This window comes from Ischnura elegans, chromosome 1, assembly GCF_921293095.1.
Source record: "Ischnura elegans chromosome 1, ioIscEleg1.1, whole genome shotgun sequence".
In the NCBI taxonomy this organism is placed as follows: domain Eukaryota; kingdom Metazoa; phylum Arthropoda; class Insecta; order Odonata; family Coenagrionidae; genus Ischnura; species Ischnura elegans.
Genome location: NC_060246.1, coordinates 163,358,940 through 163,375,194, shown reverse-complemented (window position 1 = coordinate 163,375,194; position 16,255 = coordinate 163,358,940). Strand labels below are relative to the sequence as shown.

General features: G+C 41.1%; 1 protein-coding gene across 4 annotated transcripts in view; it reads right to left on the bottom strand.

The window, feature by feature from the left end:
• Positions 1-16,255, bottom strand: part of LOC124172970 (GPI ethanolamine phosphate transferase 1) — a 29,232-nt gene that overhangs the window by 895 nt on the left and 12,082 nt on the right. For all 4 annotated transcript variants that reach the window (XM_046552502.1, XM_046552523.1, XM_046552510.1 and 1 more), the window contains 9 exons: positions 15,076-15,206; positions 12,817-13,061; positions 10,610-10,843; positions 9,183-9,423; positions 7,290-7,465; positions 5,943-6,124; positions 3,573-3,772; positions 2,199-2,455; positions 903-1,094 (listed from right to left, as the gene is read on the bottom strand). In XM_046552502.1, the coding sequence (XP_046408458.1) occupies positions 903-1,094; positions 2,199-2,455; positions 3,573-3,772; positions 5,943-6,124; positions 7,290-7,465; positions 9,183-9,423; positions 10,610-10,843; positions 12,817-13,061; positions 15,076-15,206 (1,858 nt within the window). The remainder of the gene's footprint in view (positions 1-902; positions 1,095-2,198; positions 2,456-3,572; positions 3,773-5,942; positions 6,125-7,289; positions 7,466-9,182; positions 9,424-10,609; positions 10,844-12,816; positions 13,062-15,075; positions 15,207-16,255) is intronic.

Below are 16,255 nucleotides of genomic sequence, written 5' to 3'. Positions count from 1 at the left end.
ATAGTCCCCCCTTTTTTCCCAAAAATGCCAATGGTAAAAGTACAGAGGGGACTATATTCAGACGCATTTTTTTAATTTTTCCCAAAACTGAAGCCTCGAAATTAGGGGGGGAGGGGACTATTCAGAGGGAGACTATATTCAGAGGGAGACTATATTCAGAGGGGGACTATATTCGGAGAAATACCATAAGAGGACTTCATAGTTTTCTAACTATACAAAATTTTGCACTGAATGTGTCATCAATACAATAACAGCATGTTGTCAAAATCGTTTTCCTCGAAACTAATGCCACTTTGCACAGAACACTGCATAAGAACCTTGTTAAACCAATGCAGTGAAACGCAAACTCTTTTCTTGGTTTTTGAAAGTTTGTTGTGGGCAGACGTCATGACAACTGACTCACATTCATTTTACAACACTTTCATTGAATTCAGTCGCAATGACAGTATCAAAAAGCAAAATTTTTGTGGTGGCATAGCTTTTGCCACACAACAAGGCATAACATCCAGTCAGCAAGAGCTGAAAAGGGCCTTGCACGAAAATCTAAACTTTTCAAGTTTAAACATTACATTTTATTCAATCAAATCAGGTTTTAGAAAATTACTGCTTCATAATCAAGATAATATTTCTACTGAAATGCTGAAGTTACTGCTTTTTACAAACACAATACCAAATAAAAACCACAAAGGCAAGCCTGGAATGGAGAATGGAATTTATTTCACAAGTCGATACAAGTGGCAAACAATGTAGCATAGAAAAACATCTCCTAAAAACTCAGCATAGCTCATGAATGAAAGTTGTTAGCAATAAGAGTAAATTGAATGCGATGATATGCCAGGGGACAATTGAAGCAGCCAAATAAGGATTTCTTGAATCATTGCAAGGTGATGGTGGGGACTCACTTTGCGTACGAGAGTGACGGCTCTGAGGGCGCAAGCAACCACAAGGAACGGGATGCACGTCTTGCTGAGAATGAGCGCCCCCATGACGTGGGGAGAGAACACAGAGAGGAAGCGACGCACCCAAGCCGGATCAAAGGAGTTGACGCTCGCCACATTGCCAGTGCCGAAGAACGACGTCACGATGAGGAACACCTGCACGTGAGGTTAAGGAATGAAATCAGACAAAAATGGCACAGCCAATACTTTTGGCTTACCAGGTCAGACGCAGAATAAAGGCAACCACGTAAAAGGAAAATGCTCATCGTCTGGAAGAGGCCCACTCACTCAAGAGTTTCAACCCAAATGTTGGTTTCGATAACTGAGGAAGTTGCAAGGTTTTTTGACAGCCACTTCAACCTGCACATTATACACTTAACAAACATCGTTCCATAAATAACGTCAGAATATATTCCCCCCCCCTTATTTTGAGCTGATGTGTATCAAAGAAACAGCATAATTTGAAACACAGCTTCTACATGAGCCATTTTGGAAGATGGGTGCATCTTAACGGCCGTTGGGTTCCGATTTTGTTCTGTTTGCTACGTGTTCTGGGAGGCATTGGAGTTCATTGAGTCATCTGAGTTTTTACTGTGGTTTAGTGCTGTAACTCAACTAATTTTCATTTTTTTATAAGTATTCTTCAGGCGTTTCAACCAAGATATAAATATTAATTACTATTACCACCAACTGATTTGCCAGTATGGATGAGGATAAGTTCCTGATGAGTCAGATAATCTGCCTGCAGTTGACATCATGTGATATGATGGAGTACTTTATGAACTGTGACAATAACATGTCGGCCGAAATTGGAAATTTTTATGCATTACACTAAGTAATTTCTATTATTTCACTTATTAATTTATATTATATCTACACACATGGGTGTGCATATGATTACATTTGATTTATGAAAATTAACAAACCCCCAGAGTTCTACGCAATGTGCCCTCATTCTTCCTCATCCTGGTTTACAGCCACAATAAATGCGACTATATTGTTTGCCAACCAGCCATTCGTTAGCATTTCCCATGAGTCTACAGAAAATTCATGGATATAAATTTACATTCCGTAGAATTATGCTTTCCTAATGTCACTAAATAACATTCATTGGCATAAGGCAGAAACACTTTGCGAGTTGATTACAGCGGTGGGACATTATTTTTGAGCAGCTACCAATTGGAGGTCAGCTTTGCCATGCCAATGCAGCTTCATCCAGGCACATTGTTCATTGTATCACCTGCGATGAGAAAAGGATACAAAAGTGTACGATATTCTGACGTTGTCCCACGCCACGCTGCTTGGCCCTTGCGCAAAGGAGTGCTCCACGGTGAGCCAGGCGTGGGCGCACATTGCCAGCACCAGCAGGAAGAACCCCTCATGGCGCACTGAGAGCAGCAGGTAAGGCACGGCAAGAGACGCAAACACGCTCGTCAGGCGCAGAGTCATCTGCCGCACAGGCGTGTGTTCCTCGAACTGCGTGTGCCGCCCAATCAAAATCCATGCCAACGACAACACTGCCAAAGAGAGAACAGCAACATGTTGTATCGCACTGAGAAATAACACTACAGCGCATCACAAAACTCACTTTTTTCTTTGACCAGTGATAAGCACATCGAGTCAGCTGCTTATGCTGCACTGTTAGAGCATTCTGCGTGCAGCGTGGAGGTTTGGTCAACACCTGAATATCACTTTTAAGAGTGATGCTGATGTTTTAGTAAATTAATAACTCTCCTCAAGGCTCCCTCTAAAACTCAAAAGGCTGAACCTTAATTTGGGTGAACAGAATACCATTCCTGTTACTTTCCTTGTTGAATTAATACCTGTGTGCAGGATGAAGAATGGTAAAGGATATATGTTTTTTTTATTTTTTTTTTAAGTTTTTAAAGTATACTGGGACTAGCCACGGTGATAACTTATACGCAAGTCACCCGCAATGCACAATCATGCGAAAGATCCACAGAGAAAAAATCATCCGCCTTGACCGGGATTCGAACCCAGATCCCCCGATTTCCGGTTGAGTGCTTTAGCCAGTTAAGTTACTGAGGCGTCATTCTTCCCTGTGGATATTTTTGGACACTACCGGACTAGGTGTTACTTGACTGCTGAGCATATGATGCCACAAGCAGTCAGTTTGGACGGCTTCTCAGTCAGTCAGTATATGATGCCACAAGCAGTCCAAACTGACTGGTTGTGGCATCATATGCTCAGCAGTCAAGTAACACCTAGTCCGGTAGTGTCCAAAAATATCCACAGGGAAGAATGACGCCTCAGTAACTTAACTGGCTAAAGCACTCGACTGGAAATTGGGGGATCAGGGTTTGAATCCCGGTCAAGGCGGATGATTTTTTTCTCTGTGGATCTTTCGCATGAAAAGGATATATGTACGTATTGGTAGTGATGGCAGCATGACAGTACGGGAGAAAGTGATCTTTGGATTCAGGAGGACTTTGGTTCTATTGTTTAAAAAAAGTACATCAATGCTTAACATAATGAACTAATGAGCGATTTCTTATTGCTCAAAGATATCCAACCTATTCCCTTTGGTCAAAATGGCGCGAAACAAGGACAACATGAAATGACGCAAATGGGCAGAGACATGGGAGGAGGAGTGACACAAGACAACCAACGCACCAGAGAGGACCCAAGAGAGTGCCTGGCACGCAAGGGGCAGTCCTTGGTTCTCCACAAAGCTCTGGTCTGCTCGCGCAATGCTCCAAGCAGCCAGGGGCAGCGCAACGCCAGCCCGAATGCAAAGGGACCACTGCATGGAGCCAGCAGCCAGTAGTGCCACCAATACTGCCACGCCCGCAAACAGGAGGCAAGCCGACACGCTGTGCGAGACACAATCATAAAATTAATGGAGTGCAGTACACTGCTGTTGCTACTAAAACAGTTGCAGGAACAATAACAATCATGGATACTATCATGGCCTATCATAGATAGGGTGAAGAGGCTAACAGAAACAGAGAGTTATATGCATTTATTCATTCATTATCCCACAAAATTCATAATTTAGGGGGTGAGGACATGATCTGAAGATTCCAGCATGACACCCTAGAATAAAGAAATGCCCAATGTCAGATCACGTACACATACCTAAAGCATTAGAGGCCTTCTAACAGAAATACTGGAATGAACGCATTTTGAATACTTTGAAGGGGGAAGAGGGAAAATCATCAGGGTCATCAAGAAAATCCTGCCAGCAATTTTTACACAAAATGCCTTGGAAGCAGTGGATGCGGGAGACGTTGAAAATATTTCCATCATTTTGTCACTTTGGTCGGTGATGGAAAAATCGATTTCGATTAAAATCAAAAATCCAGTTTGGATGGTCAAAGATCGAGGAAATCAAGATCCAGCCATGATCTACGAGGTTCGATTCAAACTCAATTTTTCAACTTTGATCTTGATCAATTTTGTTTCATTTCCATCATGTAGCAAGCAGTCACCTACACCACTTCTGCACACTGACTAGAGGGGGAAGCGGAAGTGACAAACCGTGTCATAAGTGTCATCGATAGGAAAATCAACCCGAATCCTCTGAAAGCCTGGGAGGAGATAAAGGGTGTATCGTTTCGCTATCAGAGTGCTGAGTGTGATAACGTTATCTGTTCCGTGTGAAAGACTTTTCTTGAAGGCCAGTAGAATTCAGTAAGCAAGCCCTTGTTCATCAAGAAAGCATCTCAATCAGTTTTTCTTACTTAAAAATGTTAGTAAAGCCACACAGTTCCAACCCAAACTTTAATGTGCGATAATTTGTAAATTTTTACTTCTAATACTTCAAGCAAGTGTTCTTAGTAGATTTTTTTAATACCACTCAAACGTGTATTTTGAGTCTTTTTCGAATGAATAACAAACATGCTTTTGTACGAACTATTCTTTTAAAAAAGAATCCTTAATATCTAAGATTACTTAATCATTTGGTTCTAAGTTTGATTTTAGTTGAAGAGTTGACCTTTTCATTTCTGTTAAAAATCGATTGCTTAAAAAATCTGTTTTGGCCAACATTTTTCCATCACCACTTGACTATGCACACACCCATAAAGTGTTTGGGTGGTCTGTCAAAGTTCAGGTTAGAAGACTTGTCCAAATTATTACAAATTAAAATGCATAATATTATTCGAAGAAGAAACAACCTTGAAAACTAATATTTCAATGATAAAAATATTTTTTAAGGTAGAATAGAGTAATAGAATTGGCCTCGAAATTTTTAGGGCCAGCTATACAAATTAGGGGCAATACATTAGATCACATCCAGTCCCCTTCTGACCGAATACATATGCACACAGTTCACATCCAGCCACATATAACAATAATTTGGTAATTTTTCAATTATACAATTTTCCATTTACTTAGCCAGAAGCATTGGCAACATGCATGAGTCCATTTGACATGTGTTGGACTACATTTTAGGTAGTTACAGGGTCAGAATCCAATGCAATGCATTGCCATGCATACATTTAAAATAAATATATTAAAAAAATACATAACATTTATAAATGCACATGATAGAAAAGGATCAAGTTTCCAGGGTTTTCCATGAAGAGGAGAAAAAAATTAATGCACTTTCCATCTCACATGGCACTCTTTCCTAATGTATCTACATATGTACTTCCATTCGGGAGAAGATCCAGGATTTCTTTCAGGGGGGGGATCCAGAATTTCACAAGCAAGGCCGTATCCAGGATTTTGTTCTGGGTGGGGGCACAAGGATACCTCGTAATACAAAACGAACGCAAAGACAATGGGACTGTATAAAAAATCTTACATATTTTTTAAGGGTCAGGGGGGGGCACGTGCCCCACCCCCCCTAGATTTGCCTATGCTTCCATCCAATTGCATCTGAAAATTATTCTGTACTTACTTTCATAGTTTAGGAACATTTTGTGCATCTCCATAGGCAAAACTTTTCCATACACGCCAATTTGAAAGGGAATATTTTTCTTTAGGCAACACATTATGCATGAGAGATCTGAACTGGTTTGAAAGCGCTCCACTCACACGAGGGCGGTGTCTCCTTCCTTGCCGACAACAGGCATGAACGGGAATATGGCCAGCAGGGCACACGAGAGCACCCAGTAAAGGGCCGCACCACGTGCCTTGGCTGTCGTGCGCAAAAGTGGCTGCAAGGCCAGCACGCCCATACCGAGGGAAAGCAGCCAGCGGTGGAAGAACGACAGCACCTGCAAGCAATGCAACACACAACTCCTGAAAAGTTGGGATCTCCAGACTCACCACCCAAGTGGATTGAATCAAACAAACCTTTTTGTACAGAGCACTCCATTTAGAAGCAAAAGCTACTATGTACTAAGTATTTCAATGAATTGCATCATCATCAGGTTAATGAGTTCCGTCACAGCTGAGTATGAGGCCACATGCCACAGCCGAGGTAGTGGAGGAAATATGGGTGCAGTGTTGGGAAAGCAACGATGGGAAATGAGGGAATAAATGATAACTTCCATGCTGTAAGGTGGATAAAACAGCTACTCAGCTCTGCTGGAACTCATTATTGATTTGATCTAATGATGAGGCTAAGTGTTGAAACAAGTAATGGCTAATGAGTAATCTCGTGTTTTTACATAATTCATCTTAAAGATGTACTGCCATGTCTAACTGAAACAGTTGAACTTATTAAGAAACAGCATCCTGAAGAGTAATGACAGGATAGCTGTGGTGAAGAAGAGCGACTATTACAAGTGGCTATCCAAGTGGGGCAGGTTTGAATGGCTTTAATTCACCACAAAACAGAGGAGTAGATCAGACTTCTATGAGTACAAAAGAGGAGGAGGTGAAGGAATTCTTATTACTATTTCAGGTGATTGGAAAACAGTCATTGGCGAAGGCCAAAAGTGAAAAAAGCAACAGAAAAATAGCACTTCAAAACATACGTAAAAGAGGAGAATGGCTACAGTATTTCCACACAGAACTAAACTTAATGTAAATCCTAATCAATAAACCACATCCAAATAAGATTCATGAAAATAATGATACGAGACAAAACATTTAAACAGAGTAAATTTTAGGGGAGCAGAGATTTAAGAGCCTGGTGTGGGACTGCAAAGACTACCCCGGAGCAGATAACAAAGGTATGTATGTAATCATTACCTTCTGATAATGATATTCCATCTAAAATTCGAAAAACTGAAGAGAAGTGCAAAAAAAACACAAGGCAAGTAGAAAAACTGAAGCCATCTCCACTCATCTGTAATGTCCAAAGGATGCTCTAAGGAGGATGAGCTGGTCAGCAGCGATTCTATTCCCATTTTGACTGAGGGAGACTTAAATGGTTGTTCAGTGATGATTCACAAAATTTGCACAATGAAAGACACAAGACTAGTGATTCCTCACCAGAATTTCCACTCCACCCAGGTACAGAGCCACAAAGCAGCATGATGAAAGCACACTCGGAAAATGCATTTGGGCGCACCTCCAGCCAATGCGACGCCTTGCTGCCCTCAACAAAACCCACCACAACGATATGGGCAGCACACAGTACACATAGTACTGAAGGGGACACGCAAACACTGAAAGGGAATCAAAATAGCCACATGTGTAATCAATCACAGGTGGAATGATGAGGCGCCTAGATCCAATATCAAAATGCATACTTAAAAAAGAACTCAAACTGAAATGGAAAAGAAAATAACAGATAACTTCAGGCTTAATTGTATGAAACCTTTCCATATTGGAATTTAAAAGGATAAAACTTTGTAAGGTTCACTGAAAATATTTTACAATAAGCATGACCTGGGTTTCACAACTTGATGTAACTAAGTCATTCGACTCAGGTCAGCCCAAAAAAAATTATTTTCAGGGAACTTTACAAAATTCAATAGCTTTGAATTCCAACGAGGAAGAGAAAGAGATGATTTACATGAAGAAAACGAATCTTCAAAATCCAGCCGTTCTCATACATGATTAAATTTTTTTTTAAGTGAGCATTGTCACCCTCATTTCTTGATCTGATGATGTCATGAGAGTTGATATTCATTAACACATTCAGGGTGACCCCCCTCATTGAGGGAGAGTATATCTCGCAGTGTGGCGAGTCAAACAGGAAGTAAAACGCACCGACGCTGATCAACGCGGTCAACCAGGCGAGGCCGGTCAATGCGGCGAGGCTGGCGCATCGAACCCAAAGCAGTATATCCAGCGTATATAAGACCAGCGGAGAAGCCACCGCGAGAGGCAGAAATAGAAGAGAGGTGCCAGCAGAATGCTGTGCTAGAGAGAACTGTGCCACCTCAAGTGTAAACCGATTTTTGTACCGATTCCTTCCCTCAATAGCCAATTTTTAACTGAATAAAATGAGTCAATTAGCCGAAACTCTTTACTAAACCATCAACTTATGAAAAGTTCAAGATTTAAATAGCATGTCAGGTACCTATATAATGCATCATTTTCTTTCTAATGGTTAGCAGATGACTGATTTTTTTTCATTTGTTTTTCCAGATATCATTGCCTCAATATCCAATTAATAATTGATGAAAATTAAAGTAAATACTATTTTTAAAGAAATTGGTTGACTGATGCCACACTCAGACACGGGAAAGAAGTCAGCAGCATGCCATGACATGAAGCATAGGTACATACACAACCAAATTTTGGATACGCTCCACTTTTGCTCCATCACACAACTTTTTACCACATCTAATGATTTCATTATTGGAATAGATAACTGAAATAAATTGAAAAGGTATTAAGCATCATTAACAATGAATATATTTTTATTTTATAACTGAGAGATAACAACTCAACAACAAATTTCACAGGAAAATGCATGCCTAGTATTCCGACCGTCTTTGCTAAATATGTAACCCATAACTATACCACATTTTATCTTATTTGGAAACAGCATGATTCAAGAAAGAGACAATATTGCTTCACAAAATCAAATCAAGAAAAATACTAATATAAATGATAAACACGGAAGGAAACACAGAAGAATCACTGTCTACTAATACATAGTTCACATCAGTTCTTGAGAAAATTATAGCTCTAACCATGGAATTTTTCCACTTAAGCAACATTAACTATAAAAAAATAAGTAAAAACAAATTACAACAGAGAAATATCAATTGTAAATTAATCAAATAATGCACATCTCAATTCACACATGCTTTGATAGAAGTGTAAACTTTGCCCAGTCAGTGAATTTGACTTTCATTCGTGGCAATACACGAGTGAGGAATGAAGAGGTTGACGAGAGTGCAACGAGAAGAATGGCGAGGATCGACTCACCCGACAAATAGAGGGACACCAAGGCGGAGAGGGTCAGAGCAGGGACGTCCACCCACGCCTCAAAGGCATGCCCGCTTTCGACGCCCTTCTTCTCTTCGCTCGTGGAGGTGAGCAACAATAGGAGGAGGATCCACCCGACAAATGCAAGGGAGATGGCCCAGAGGAGAAGCGTCTTGTGGTAGCGGTGGTGGTAGTCCACTCCCAAAGAGGCCAGCGCAAACAGCTCGTCACTCTTGGCAATCTGCTGGGACACGACCCATTCGAGATCACATAATAACAATAATTACATTTTAATACAACGGGACACATAGTATAATGAAATAATGATTTATCCTTCAATACCCTCATTTTAACCTTTGCTGCAATCTATTCGCATCTGGAAGGGAATCCAGGTGGCAGCACTAAATTAGGTGTTCACTCTTATGATGAAGTCTCGAGCAGCGGGGACGAAACTGTTGGAATTTTAATTTGTGACGCGGGTAAACCCAAAAATAAGGATCTTAATTAATCATGGAGTTTATATAGGTAAACCTTATACAGTGGAACCTCGTTAAAGCGAGTACGAGCTATAGCGAGACCCCCGCTATTACGAGAGATAGCCGATGCACCGTCAATTGATCCTACAATAAGCATGTTAAAATTTCGTTTTTACGAGGCCCTTTTGGTGTTGGCTCTCGCCATAGCGAGGGTTTCACCGCCGGAAAAACTTACACCAAGACTCCTTAATCTCTGTAATTGCTAGCGATCTGTTAGAAATGAAGTTAATGGAGTGCTCAGTCTCAAATTTATGTGGTAAACTGTCGTTCGATAAATAAGTAGTTAATTTTGGTGAAAATATTGTGGCATTAGCATTCGCGAATGCTTGATCTTCTTTTGTTCCTCGGGCGGCAGAAAGCAGTCGTGAGCATACCCGCATGTCCATGAGTTGCATGAATAGAAAGCATTTGATGGAACACAACATGGCCAAAAAAACACCAAACACGTCCAAGCGAGAAAATAAAAATAAAGGAGTAATATGAGGTATATTGGCTATTATTTGCTCCACCTCCGGTGAAGCGACAATTCGCTATAGCGAGTGTTTATTGGTGCACCGTGGGGTGTCGTTTTATCGAGGTTCCACTGTAAATAGCAGATAGGGGTTGCGGCTACAAACTATGCAACTAAGAGTGAACTTGACCAACTAAAATACACCTAATCAGAATGTCTAAAGCAAAAAATATATTCCACAGAAAACGAGACATTTTTTGAGCAATGAAAAGAATAATTCCACGACCAAGAGTTCCACTATCATGGGTACACATGGAGAATAAACTTGAGAGGTCACTGGGAGAGGTGAGTTGCCATAAATTTACTATCGAATCACAATGGACTGAGCACACCAGCTGAGAGAGCGAGTTTCGAAATGAGAGGGGAATGATTTCACTTGCCGCTCTGTCATACTCGTGCGCATCAATGAACTCCGAGATGGCCGTCACCCAGGCACCTTCGGCATGTGGCGGGAGTGGTGCAAACGGCTGGTACAAGGCCCACGCAACGCCCTGAGGCGACTCCATGGCCGCCCTACGGTGAGCGTGCTGCTCCAGCATCTGGCGCGCATTCGTGAACGCTGCCTGCGCCATCTGCCTTGGGTCCAGGTCAAGGTAGGGGCGGAGCAGCGACCCCTGCGGAGATAGAAAGAGTACGATGCAATGCACTTCAATTCATGAGCCATTGCTATGCTCACCAGATAACCTTGATCAATTGCCTCACCAGTGTTTTAGCATCAGCAGGAAATGCAGAATCCTCTAAGAGGAAGGGAATAACTCACTAATTTCATTTTATTATCGATGGTGATATATGAAGTTTGAAAAATAAAGAAACCCATTTGTAGGTCGCCAAGACACTCTCGTCGTCGTCACCTGGAGATTCATCAGGAAAATTGCACAGAAAAACTCATGTCGGCAACAATCACACTTCATTCTTGCTTCATTTGAATACTCACGTCGACTGCCCAGCGTACTGTCGTCTCCCTCTGGTAAGCGTTTTTTTGTTATTCGCTCGGGTGGATAGCAGGATCACATTCTTAAAAAAGATGTCTCACCTTACGTGGCCGTGCAAGCACTTCCTGTCAGGGTTGGGTGGTGAGGGATCGTGGGAACCGAAAGGAAAGGAGTTATCGCTGAGTTTGGATGGGAAAGGAAATGAGGCAAGGAAGATGACAGCCACCACTTACACATTCTTCATTCGGTCAACAATTTCTCAAGAGTCCCTACTAATAAGGGTGCATAATCACGGCTCGGACAATATTCATCACAAGCCTGACCAAGCAGATCAAAAATACTAATCAGCAGCAATGATTACATTCTTTTGGGTAAATTAATTCTTGATGGAACATGAGTACATCCAATTAAATGGCTACTTTAATGTCCGAGGGCAAAAGAAAACATATTTGAGGATTTAATACCAATTACAATAAGATATGCCCAAGCCCTCCGGCACAAATGAAAGTCTAAATAGTAAAGACACCATTATTCATTATGATTAATGTCAATTTGCCACAAGGTTTATCAATTAACCACCACACACTGCAAAATTCCACACTGAGTTTCTCAATTCTCAGCTGCTATTTTAATCTGATTGCAGTAATCAAAAACTAAGATTGAAGGTGAAAAAGAATGGAGATTACTTTAAATCACCTACATCGAAGGGTGAATTCTTCCACAAAAGGAAATCATTTGGCATAAGCTGGGGTTTGAACATGGATCTTCTGATTGCCAGTCAGGAGCTACCACTTGCATCAGTATTTCACAGCAAATTTTGCCCCAGGTGTAAATAACTTTGCATTCATGTTAGTACAAAGCCACCCGTTCGATGCAAAGCAATAGGGTGGTTTCCTATTATTTCTTTACTGCCTAAATCGAAAGATTATTTCTCATGGAAAACGCATTTCACGCCATAAGATTTTTAAATGACGATATCTATATTTCGTGATTTAATGAAAAGGGAAAATTTGCAAGCGCACGAAAACGCGACGGCTAAGTATGAATGCTGGGAAAACTCCGTGTGACATCGTTCTGGTTCCTGCTGTCGCCGTGTGAGGTGACCTTTTGGCGAGGATATATGCTGGCTGCTAGCAGGTAGCGCTTGGCTTAAATAAGAATTATTATTAACCTATCAAACGAAGGAAACTTTCCGACCATCGGCAGTTTTAATACGTGATTATTAAGACATGTTTCCCTGAGCTCTGTACCTCATGCATGCATTGGTAATCTCAGACCATGTAAAACTCATATCTACTCGCATAGAAACTAGGTACCTGTGACGTCGTGTGGAGTGGCATCGCATGGACGCCAATATGGCCTTTTTCAAATGCTGTTAAAATTGACTATTGGCATTCATTTAAACTGGGATTTCTAAAACCAAGCAGTCTGTATATTATGAATACACTAAGTGGGTAATGAATCGCAATCAATGCCTTTCGTTTTATTAGATGAAGGAAACTCCCCTACTCCATCCAATGTGGGGACAACAACCTCTTCTAATGAGCACATGGGGATGAGGCATCGTGGGATGCAATGGGCACAGCTGGGAGAGGCATTAGCAGATGCTAAGCAAGTGCATTTCTACTTGGAAGAATCTTTGATTGGTGACTTACGACCGAGTTGACGGGGATTGGCACCCCAATAAGCGTTGCCATCGTTGGAGCGATGTCGGCCTGCCAAGCATCATGGCGACACACACCGACAGGCAAATCCCATCCACTGTCATCCACTTTGGGCAGGTCGTGGCGCTGAGAGGCGACACAAGCGGTGCTCTCTGAGGGGATGGGAGAGGGAACGCCAGCGCCCCACGCCAACAGTGGAGTCTGCGTCTCCGATGAGTCCCCTGCACCATGGGAGCCTGCAACAACGCAAGACATGCCCAAGTGCATATATGTACATCCAATGTAAATAGCCTCCCTCATTCACCAATTTTATTTTCTTGTAGAGTTTAAAAAATAGTACATGCATACCCATATTTTTCTCTTTTTTGATATGAAACCTACTTTTTCAGCTTATCACATCGAAAATTCATTGGCATTATCCTCGGTTAACCTTAATTTTGGGTCAGAGAAGATGTGTGTTCAGAAAATACTGTGAGAACTAAATTTTTGCATTCACACAAGTAACTTGCGAGTTCGATTGTCATTGTCATGCCCCTAAAGTATGTCAAAAGCTACTAAGGTTAGACATGTTTTTATGAGCTCAATGATTTTCGGCTCATGCTTAGTTGTTTGTTCATGAATTTTGATAAGTGTTTTGAGGAACTGAAGAAGCACTGGCATAACACTAATTGTAAGCATAATATAATATCTAGTGTGGACCATTTTGAAGGCGACAACATTTATGTAGATGAATAAATGATTATTATTCTCATAAAAGTAAAATTCCTATTACTTTGTGAACAAACCTCATACACCTCCACACACTCTGGCAAACAGATATGAGCAACAGCATGAATGAATTACCAAGAAAAAATCCATGGATTAATCTTCCATTTCTCTAGGGATAGCTAGTATCGTTTTGCTAGTGGTAGTCAGCATCACCTCAATGAAGCATCGGGATGCTACCATCCCAAACCGTTAACATTGACGATGGAGCCATCGGGCCAGTGCCTCCTCCTTTCATTTCTCCTCCTCCTCTTCTCCCCCTCTCATGGAATTTAAATTCTCAGACTTGGTTCCCATCCCTCACAAGTGTATCACCACAATCCCACCCTTTGCACCTGACTCTACTGAACGAATGAGTGTGTCCCATCATCACATCAATCAATTATTATCTATTCATCTACATCTACATACTACCCCGCAAGCAGCCTAAAAGGCATGTGGCAGGGGGTGTTAGGATACCAGCCATTTGCACATACAAGGAAATGCTCCAATGAAATTACAAACAGCATTTATTAAAGTCCTTTGTGGTTCGGGTAAAAGGAATTCGCACATCTATCCGTTCGGCAAAATATCTCTCTTGATTTATCGCTTCTGTCAGACCTGGAAATATAGTGGGGCTCTAATAATATATTCTCTGTGTCGCTCTTAAAGATATCCATTCTCAATTGTTCAAGCAATCTATGCCTAGCACAGAGCCTCTGAGTCTCCAGTGGCTCCCAGCTTAATTCGCTTAACATCTGGGTAACGCTGCTTGTATGCCCGTAGCAGTTTTTGATGAACCGCACAGCCTTTCTTTGTATTTTATTCAGTTTGCGGATTAAGTCTTTCTGCACCGGATCCCATAACTAATTCAGAGAAGAAGCAAGAGTTTTCATGTAGGCAACTCAAAAGGGAGGTCCACAAAGCATATACTTAGCTTCTGTTTATTGCTGCTGGAGAACCTGAACTTCAAATGATGCAATCCCTGTCGTTATATATGTAATTGCTTTCAAATTCTGCCTGAACTTCCCCAAAATTTTAAACTCTCTCCCTTGCATGGAAAAAATTTGGTCTTCAAAATAGATCACTTCTATGCCCATTGCCCACCCCTTTCCTTGGATAAAATAAACGTAAATTATATGGAGTAACAGTAATCAACATATGTTTCATAGTGACTTGCAAAAGGAAATGAAAAATTTTCCTTGATCCTACTGCTCAGTTTCAACTGGCAATCCCTTGATTACTCATTTCAGGGGTGATTAACCACAATAACCTACTTCACCATCCCACTGCTGTACTTATTACACTGACAATCGCACCCCAAGAATTTAAATATCTATTTCAAAAGTTACTTCAAAGAATAAAATTAATTGCACAAAACTTATTTCACTTCAAAAATAATAATCATCATCACCATAAAAAAGGACCAGGGAAGCACTATGAAGGTACATACACATATGCAATTAAAGGACGTTAATTCTTGCTAAACATGGAATGGATACACACCCCAGTCGGTCATTCCGTGGTCAGAAGTGAGCAGATACGCCGTCTGCCCGTCATTGCCAAAGAAGTCTTCCACGAGATGCGCCACTCTGCTCACTCCTTCATCAATCAGCCTCACGTTATTCTCATATTCCCTGCCATCAAGTAACAGAAGAGAACATCATTCAGGGCTGCTAATACAAGAATCCCAAACTCAAATTCCCCGACCCCAAACCAAAGTCTTCATTTCCCCATTGACTTTTTCCTCTTCAGAAGATAACATTTAACATTTGTGCTCTGTTCTCCCAATAACGATCAACTTCACCACTCATTCAAGTTAGTTCAGGAGCAAAACATAAAAAAAAGAGAATTACTGTATATGCCTGAATATAGTCCCCCCTTTTGTTCCAAAAATGTCCATTGTAAAAGTAAAGGGGGGGACTATATTCAAACGCATTTTTTAAACTTTTCCCGAAACTGAAGCCTCAAAATTAGGGGGGGGGGGGGACTATATTCAGAGGGGGACTACATTCGGAGAAATATGGTATGGTGATGTTGAGAAATAAATTTCATTTTAGGCTCTTAAACAGGCAATATCTGCTTATGGATAGGTGATACATAGACGAACTTTACATGTATTTCTAATGGAAATGATTCAGGGCCCTGCGGAATAATGAAAAATAATTTACATCCTATTCTGAGATCTACTCGATATAACACAAAATTTCTTAGGAATCGGTCCAGCTGTTTCGGAGTAGTTTGGCTACAAAAACAATGACAAGAGAATTTTATATATTAGATAAAATTGGTATCCTGAGTGGAAGAAAAAATAGGCTTTTTACGATAATGTCCTCAGCTTAGTCATCATGCAAATCCTTTTTCATTTGTAATCACATTTGTTTCAATTTGATGAATAAAAAGTTTCTTCCATGCAATGAGAGCTCTCATCAATTTGATCGCATAGTTGGCAGCGGACAACAGTCTGCTAATTTCATAAATGGGTGGCACCTGAGCACCAACACAACAACAAATGGAATGCCCTCCAATATACACTGTCTATGACGATATCTAAGTCACGGTGAAGGTTGGTTAGGATAGGTGAGAGTAGAGCTCGCCCCAGTACACGCTGCAGGTATTTCACACATTCCCTCACATGGGCCACCTCCCACTTTTGCTTGGGTGAGTCCTAAGGCTTCACTCAGGA